The sequence below is a fragment of the Portunus trituberculatus genome, chromosome 38, assembly GCF_017591435.1.
Source record: "Portunus trituberculatus isolate SZX2019 chromosome 38, ASM1759143v1, whole genome shotgun sequence".
Classification (NCBI taxonomy): domain Eukaryota; kingdom Metazoa; phylum Arthropoda; class Malacostraca; order Decapoda; family Portunidae; genus Portunus; species Portunus trituberculatus.
The window spans coordinates 28,113,508-28,122,495 of NC_059292.1; the positions used below are offsets into that span (position 1 = coordinate 28,113,508).

Genomic DNA, 8,988 nt, shown 5'->3' on the forward strand with positions numbered 1-8,988 from the left:
GGGTTTGGTGGTCATCTAGTGAAGGAGCAGAGCTCATATTGACCGATCTAGATGTATATGTTTAAGTAAGACCGCTCTCATTCCACACACCAGCCGAGACAGCCGCCCCACAATCCCTCAACTTGTATGCTGTACCGTACGAGCCTACTTATTTGTTAGGTGACTAGGGGTCACACCCCCCCTCCCACCATCCCCAACACACACACACACACACACACACACACACACACACACTTTATCTTTATTACTAAACAATTTTCCTACTAAATACGTGTACATTTTACTCAAAATATTTCGTAACTGAGTTTCTTTATATAATGTAAACGGCTTGCATCATTGTCAGCATCTTCGTCATCATTATCTTCATCATCATCTTTGGCATCGTCGTCATCATTTACTCGACACAACCTTCCAGACAACTATCCCCTCTTCTTCAATGACACTCAACTGTCTTCCTCTTCCACACTGAATATCCTCGGTCTATCCTTTACTCAAAATCTCAACTGGAAACTTCACATATCATCTCTTGCTAAAACAGAGCTTCTATGAAGTTAGGCGTTCTGAGGCGTCTCCGCTAGTTTTTCTCACTCCTCCAACTGCCTACTCTATATAGTGGTCTTATCCGTCCCTGTATGGAGTACTCTTCGCATGTTTGGGGGAGTTCCAGTCACACAGTTTTCCTAGATAGGATGGAATCAAAAGCTTTTCGTCTCATCAACTCACCTCCTCTGACTAACTGTCTTCAGCCTCTTTCTCACCGCCGAAATGTTCTCTCTTTTTATCTTTTATCGCTATTTTCATGCTAACTGTTCTACTGACATTGCTAACTGCATGCCTCCTCTCCTCCTACAGCCTCGCTGCACAAGGCTTTCTTCTTCCTCTCATCCCTATTCTGTTCAACTCCCTAATACAAGAGTTAACCAGTACTCTCAATCATTCATATCTTTCACTGGTAAACTCTGGAATTCCCTCCCTGCATCTATATTTCCGACTTCCTACGATTTGCATGTCTTCTTTCAAGAGGAAGGTATCCAGGCATTTGCTCCCTAATTTTGGCTGACGCTTTTTTCTTTGTAGAGAGCCAGTACTCAAGTGGGCCTTTTTTAATCTTTTTTTTTTTTTTTTTTGCCCTTGGCTGGTTCTCTTCCCTTCATGAAAAAAAAAAAAAAGTCAGTAACAAGAGCAGCTCTCTTCATACTTACTTTGGCCATGCACCTTGGGAAAATGTATCCTCACCTGTCTTTCCATCCGTGCTAACCATACTTGCATTCGTATATAATTCATTTGTTACTGACGGTTCTTCCATTACCTTTTACCTGCCGTATGATGTGTCCGCTCTCTCTCTCTTGTATAGTTAGTTTCTCTCAGACCAATTCGCACATCTATTCACTTATATGTTTCTTCCACATCAGAGAGAGAGAGAGAGAGAGAGAGAGAGAGAGAGAGATCAAGTAAAAGGCAATAAGGAAGGACAGTAACACATAAGAATGATACAAGAAGACAGGTAGGTACGGTTAACAGGCTATTATGTAGAAAGTAGATGGAAAATGGATGCACTGAATAGGAGGAAAATACAGGGAATATGGAAATAGCCTACCTAGATAGCCTCTTCTCCCGAGTTCAATACTTAGGTACTTACTGGAAGTGATGCGTACGTGTCAGATATATGAAATAACTAAAATAAAGGTTACAATACTAGGTGTTACAACAACAATGTCAAGATTTTAGTGAATCTTAAGTTTTAGTTGGAATATCACTTATTTACTGATTTGTGATTTTTTTTTTATGTATCAATTAACCTTTTTTTTTTGTATTCTAATGCATACTTCAATCACATAAAGTTGTCTGTTCATTACTCAAAGGGTGGAAGTTATGAGAACCAATTAGAATTATAAAAGTCATATTTTATTCCATATTTTAAGAAATACCACTTTGAGGAAAACATTGCAAAGGGTGAAATATTTCGGCTCTATTAATTAATAAAGAAAAACCAGTCTCCATTTTTTGTAGTTCGTATTCCACAATTCTTTATTGAAGATTAATTATCAATGCATCGTCACTGAAGAAAACCCAGAACACTGAAACTGCCTATGGGAGCTAGGTAGAAGAAATAGTACGAACTACATGTGATACGTATAGTACTGCCGCTTTCACAAGGTGACATGGTGGAGAATACGTATTTGTCCTCCTAGCTGTGCGTCACAACAAGCTTGGCGCAATAGTGGCGATACGTACGTATAGAGCAGTGATAACAAATACGTTTTGAGGATGGACTATAAAAGGTCAGCTTCCATTCTGAGTCTCGTCATTCCATTCGTGGCGTTCTCAGTTCCCCATTATTCATTTTGTGTCGAAAGAAAAACAAAGAAAGAAAAGAACAAGGTTACTTTTCGTGTAACACAACTACCTAAGCGCCATGCCCGCGAGCATCTATCAAAGCTTTCACCACGGGTACTAAAAAGTTTTCATTGTGATATATAAATTATAGTGTGTGTGTGTTGTGGGGGGTGGATAAAAAAAAACTACTTATCACTTGTGTAAGTTGTGAGTTCTTGACCCCCCTTCAGTGTGGGATGTGAGATATAGGAGAAAATCGTTAACATTGTGAGAATCAGTGCGCAGTGAGTGTAGTGACTAGTGATCACTGATAAAGGAACGCAGTGTTAGTTGTTATAGCAACCAGAGAGCGGATATTACAATTGTTATAATCAATAGCAGGGTGGACAAATGTGTCTGGGGGAGGGAGTATGTGTACCATAGCATATAAGTAAAGGTGTTGAATAAAGAAGTGGTTAGTGCTTTGTGAGACATACATTTTTGCTTCCTGTGACTGACCATTGTCGCTTTACCGGAAATCAAAGTTAGACTTACGCCCGTCTCTTGAATTAACAGATGGAGGACAGTGAAACAATACAGCTCCTAGAGGACATGAACACCGTCATGTGTAAAAAACACACAACTTCAACCAGGCTTCCCGAATCTGTGTCAGGGGCAGTGAAGAGAATGATTGAGTCTGCACGATACAACGCCACTGCTGCTCAGGGGTAATTTACTGCTTTGTAGAGCTACCCTTGTCATATGTACTCATTTTTATTTCTATTTTTAACTGCTCTCTCTCTCTCTCTCTCTCTCTCTCTCTCTCTCTCTCTCTCTCTCTCTCTCTCTCTCTCTCTCTCTCTCTGTGCACAATGACATTTTTAAACAGGCCATCGCTCACCTTAAAAAAAAAAAAAATTTACAATTGATAGTATAAGAAAGTGGTAATCCAGCCAATGACACCACAAAAAGTAATGCTAATGCTAACTTAAAGTTCTCTGGTGTTAGACGGTTAAACTTATCATGTGGTGTGCATTGACATTACGGTATTTTCTTTGGTAAAAGACCTCCTCCAGGTACTTAACAAACCTATTTTATTATTCTTATTTTTCAGAATATTTTAATTGTTGAACTAAATTACTAAATTAAGAAGTGTTATGTTGAAGTCCAGAGGGCAAAACACTGGTTAGACTTGTTAGGTCAGGTTTAATTTGATTCTAAAATACCTGTGACTCTTAACTTATTAGGAGAATGTTAAGTAACAATCCAAGAAGTTTGTACTATTACAGTTAAAGGAAATATTGTAGTCAAGTTCCATTAGAGTGTTGCCAGTGGGTCCTCTGACTGTCATTGGCCAAATTTACGCTGTGTAAGATTTTGCCTCTATAGAAAAACATTTGCCGTATAATTGTTTAATAAATCAAATGGATAGTTAGTTGGGCATTTTATGTTTGATAAATGCAAAATTTAGTATAATGTGGTTCACTAAAAAGATAGAAAGAATATCTAACCACCAAATGGAAAATTTAACTAAATCTCCCTGTCTACTACTGCAATAACTTTGGGAGTGTACCCTGAGTGGCTGGCTGCACCTTTCCCTTCTTGTTCATTCAAGTATTTGTCTTTATATAATACCTCTTTTCATTTTTACTAAATTCAAGGAAACTGATGGAGTTAGATGTCTTCTTTATATTTACATAGTTTTTTGTGTGTAAAATTGGTGCAGTGTACTTCATCAGCATATTGCAGAAGTTGCAATATGCTGATTATTAATTAAACCATGCTAGGAAGACAGAAATGTTAAACAACACGGAATTGTCTTCTTTCTTCCCATTTCTGCATTTATTAATGAATGGATCAGTATACTGAGAAATTGTCATTGCTACATTTTCAGATTGAGTGATTTTGCAAAACTGATGGTTGCAGAGAAATTATTGAAGATATCCAGTTCAGGTATTCCTGAAGACATCCTTCCAGAGAACTATGAGGGTATCATTCACGACATAAAGGTTAGCGGCTATCATGCTGATGACAAGATCTACAGTAACAATGCGGAAATTCGGCAGAAGGTGAGTTAGAGATTATTAGGCTTGGAAAAATTAATGCACATCACCATTCTTATCCTCCAATTGTGCCACAAGCTTCTATACTTCCAGGCCATCCCACCATTAGATACTACTTGTCTTGTATTTCAGTGATTTCTTTGTTTGCCCGGTCTTCATTTACAATACATAACTAAAAAAAAAAGTAACTTATAGTTCCTAAGTTGGCTTCTATCTTTATTTGTGTTCTTTACTTGGAATTTCTGATAGATTGAAACAGATATGGTAATCCTTTTCTTTTCAATTGGAATAATCTCCCTGAGTAAAAATTCTTTCTGTCATGATGACAGAGTTTAGGTTCACTTCTGTTGTTGATTACCATGGTGTGCTTAACAAGGTTCACAATTTGGGAGAGCAGCCTCATTATTTGGGTTATGGCTTGAGTCAGACTCCAGGGTGTAGTGGTAGTATGCTGTCCTGGAGGTCACAACAGTTTACAGAGATTTACCTATATAATCAAAGTGAAAGTGAAGTGTAGAGATAAATATGTTGTTACGATGTCCACATAGTTATTTCTAAAGTAAGGCTGTGCTACTTCTCTAAGAAAGGTTTCTTTCTTTGAACTTATTGTTTAGGTATTCATGTTTCACTTGACTTTTTCTTTGTCAGTTATATTGACCAAAGATGTGAAATAAAAAAAAGAAATCCACTTTGTATGTTTGGGCAGATCCCACGAGGCACAACCTTGTTGGAGCTGAAGAAGAGCGGTGAAGAAGAGACCATTCAGGATGTTTTGATTTATGCAAATAGAAAATTCACGGGAGACATTGGTGATGAAGATGACGTCCAGCAGCCAGAAAGCAATGAGTGGAAGAAGTATTTCCTCAAGGATCAGGACAAGGCCCAACGGGTGGTCTGCATGAAAAAGATCAATGGGGAAGCAGCGCACTTCAGTGCAAGGTGTGTTTTTTGTCTCCTCCCTCTTGTTTTTTATACTGTATTTTGTCAATCTGTCTCCTTTTTCTTCCCCATTTTGTACTTGGTTTATAAAATATATGAGTTGGAATGTTTACCTCACTCTCAATTCATATACCATGTTGACTGGAGTCACTTTGTACTTTCTGCCCTTTTCCACTTTTAGAGGAAAGTTGCACTGGAATGTAGGTTGATAGCACTGCAGCTATACCTGCAAAAAAAAAAGACTGGAAAAGTTAAATTGTCAAGGAAAAAATTTTTTGCTGCACCCCATTTTCATTTCATTCATTTCATTTGAATGGAAACAATTTTTACCCATATGAATGAATACAGTTTTTGCCCATACCAGGACAGATGACTTTCATTAAGATAATGCTAAGTTGTAAAAAAAAATTTGTTGATGGAGATTGTAGAATTATGCATTGTTTCTTCTTTTCAGAAAGATAAATGGAAAATTTTACATCATAACCGGAAGCAAGAATGTTCACATGATTATCAAAGAGAAGGAGGACATTGATAAATATATCGGTGACCGGTTCACTGTTGCCAAGGTAAGAATAGTTATTTATTAATGTCATTTTATTTTGCGGTAAAAATCTGTATATCAGCTTATCCTTTTCAGCTCTTACAAATTAATACATCTTATGTTACTTATGTAAAATAATTTCCTGACAGATTGTGGCAAGATGTCTGTGGGATACTCTTCATGAGCTAGAAGAGAAACATTTCAATCTTTTGCTGAAATTCCTTGACCTCACCAAATGCACAGCCATTTGTGAGCTTCTCCAGCCTGAGAACCAGCACATAATGAACCTGAGCCAGCTGGAGAGACCAGTTCTCAATGTGATAGGCTTTACACCACCAGCTGGTGATGAAAGCTGCTCAAGTCTCATTGCTCTTCCTCCCCACCACACTCTCAACTTCCTCTCTGGCCTTGGCCTCACCACCCCAACCTACACAGTCATCCAAGTAGAAGATGTGCAGAAATACAGAGATGAGGTGAGTTTCAATTACTTATTTTCATGGTCTACTTTTCCTTTATGTAAATACTTGTCTTCTATATGGATAAATAACTTGTTCATATTTTACCTGACTTTTTAATTTTTTATTTCTTCCAGTAAGTGTCACTTTATACAGTCACTGAATTCAAAGTAGCATGACAAGAAATGATGTGTATGTGTGTAACAAAAGATTGTAGAAGGAAATAAAAAAATTTAATGTAGCATTCAGCTCTCTCTCTCTCTCTCTCTCTCTCTCTCTCTCTCTCTCTCTCTCTCTCTCTCTCTCTCTCAAGACAGCAAAGATCAAAGGCAAGGGTTTGATGTAATACACAAAGTAGTAGTACCTTTAACATCTTGTTCCCAACAGATCCGGCATGGGGAACATGGTTACCACGAGGAAGGGGAAGTGCTCTATTTCCTCACTGAGGACGAAGAGACGATTGGGCTGGTTAAGGCCAAGACTGTGTGGTACATAATGCTGCGAGCACTGAGGGAAAAAGTGGTGTATGGCTTCCGTGCTTCTCGGCGGCGACAGCAACAGAACATAAATGAATGCATAACCTCCTGCCACAAGAGGTTTTATGAGATACAAGAGTGGCTATTGTTCTCCAACTCTTTTTAGACAAATGGAAGGTAGGAGAGTTTTCATTACTTTAGTCTTGAAAGACCAAAAATCTGTCTACTGTACACTAACTATATTTCAGTCACAATTAAACTTTTCTACTGTTATAGGCCTAGTGTCTTTAAAAAGATGTTATACTTTGAAGTTCCTTTCTGTTAAGTAACTACAACAAAAGTCTTATAAAGTTAGATCAGTTCATTGCTCAAATGAGAAGAAATCAGAGAAAAATTTCTTTTAATTATATTTCAAAATTATCATGAAGTATCATTCTAAGGGTGTTACTTTCTTGTATGACTGTTGGCAGTCATCTTCTATCTTATATATTCATTTTCTGATGGAAAGATCTGTGATGGTGTTTAATGTTTTGTCATAATGTTATGTCAGTATCAAGAAATGAAGGGCACAGTATCTCTCAAATACCTTAACAAGCCTGACTCATGTAGCTGATATGCATCCTGAATTTGTTATGTACAGGCAGTTCATAACAGCTTTATTTCTTTTTTCAGACACTTGCAGAATCCTTTATTTTGTGGATGGCAGAAGAAGTCAGAGAGGAGCGTGTGGCAGTAGAGAATATTCGTCCACAGTATCCAGTAATGTGGGAAAAGTTTCTTTTGGTGGAACAACTAACAGACCGGGTGGAGTTAAAGTACCAAGATAAGACGTGAAATCTGAACATATCCAGCTATACATATTATTTGATTGTGTTGTTGATCCCTGGGAAGGCGATGGTGCGTCACATCACGTCTGGTGGGGCCCATGTGCATGCAGGCTCAATTAGGATGAATCATACACCACAGGAAGTAGCTTGCACCTGCTGTAGTCTAAGATCTGAAGGATAAACCAAAGTACATATGTATGCTGCCATGCCTTGTGGAAGTATGTAGCCCACTATGCTATGTCAAAGCTTCTCAGGTATAGTAGATAGTAGGACTATTCACAAAACTTTCCCATTCCACCAGTCTTTGTGTGTGTGTGTGTGTGTGTGTGTGTGTGTGTGTGTGTGTGTTATTTAAGCTAGGATGTGTATCTTATTTATTTGGTCAATATCACCCTTTTAATTATTATCTTCATTATTATTCATAATCATCATCATCATCATCACCATCACTACTTTACATACATACAGTCATTGGCAAAAAAAAATGACAAAAAACCATTGCAGTAATACAATCTCAGGGTTAGAGATCATAGCATGATAATATCATACCATTACTGTAATTCTTATCTGGCATTCCACCATCTCTTAAGATATTCATATTGTTGATTAGTGTTAGAATTGGAAAGAAGGATAAAAATTGTAACATATCCTGAGAATGGTTGTTTATAGCTTTGGAACAATTAATGTCTCGCACATGCATTTTTTTTTTTTTTTTTTTTTTCCAAGGCAGTCATCAAAGGAGGTAACTTAATACTCTTAGGTGTGTGGCAGGGTTCTCCATCTTGCACAAAAAAGGTAGCATTAACCACTTAAAATTTCTCATTCCTCAATTAAGAGTTACAAATAATTTTAAATGTTCAACCTAATGTTCTTTGTAAAGCCTCCAACAGCATCATATGCAAATGAGGCTTGCATCATAGCATCAAAATACTGTATATTACTCTGTGCATATTTGGATAACTCTGTCTGCCAGTAGGTTACATATTGCTGAGTCCATAACTAGTAAGATGAAATTACTGGAATGATACAGGAATGTTGATACCACTGACTCATGAATGAGGATTTTGTCATCTTTTTCACAGCAACTGTGTGTGTTTGCCTTTACTAAAGAAAACACTTCAGAACGTACAATAAAAAAATATTGCCAATTTCAACAGTATTAGTTTTATTCCAGCAAGAAGATGATAGTCAAGATTAATCAAGAATCAAGTAGGATCTTATTCTGAATTATGAATGTAGGTAGCAGATTGTATTCTCTTGAGTGTCCTGCCAAGGTGTTCAACTTGTGGTGACAATCCTTGACACTAAATTCATCCTTAATTCAAATTAATTTTCAACAGTTCCATTAGATTTTAAATGGGAATATGGTAT

At 37.4% G+C, this 8,988-nt stretch overlaps 1 protein-coding gene across 1 annotated transcript; it reads left to right on the plus strand.

The window, feature by feature from the left end:
* Positions 1–2,513: 2,513 nt before the first annotated feature.
* LOC123514705 lies at positions 2,514–8,771 on the plus strand. The gene is given in 9 exon segments (XM_045272769.1): positions 2,514–2,537; positions 2,893–3,044; positions 4,211–4,385; positions 5,086–5,318; positions 5,773–5,884; positions 6,009–6,332; positions 6,702–6,951; positions 6,954–6,967; positions 7,463–8,771. Coding segments are annotated over 8 exon segments (1,422 nt in total). The 5' UTR covers positions 2,514–2,537; the 3' UTR covers positions 7,625–8,771.
* Positions 8,772–8,988: the final 217 nt, after the last annotated feature.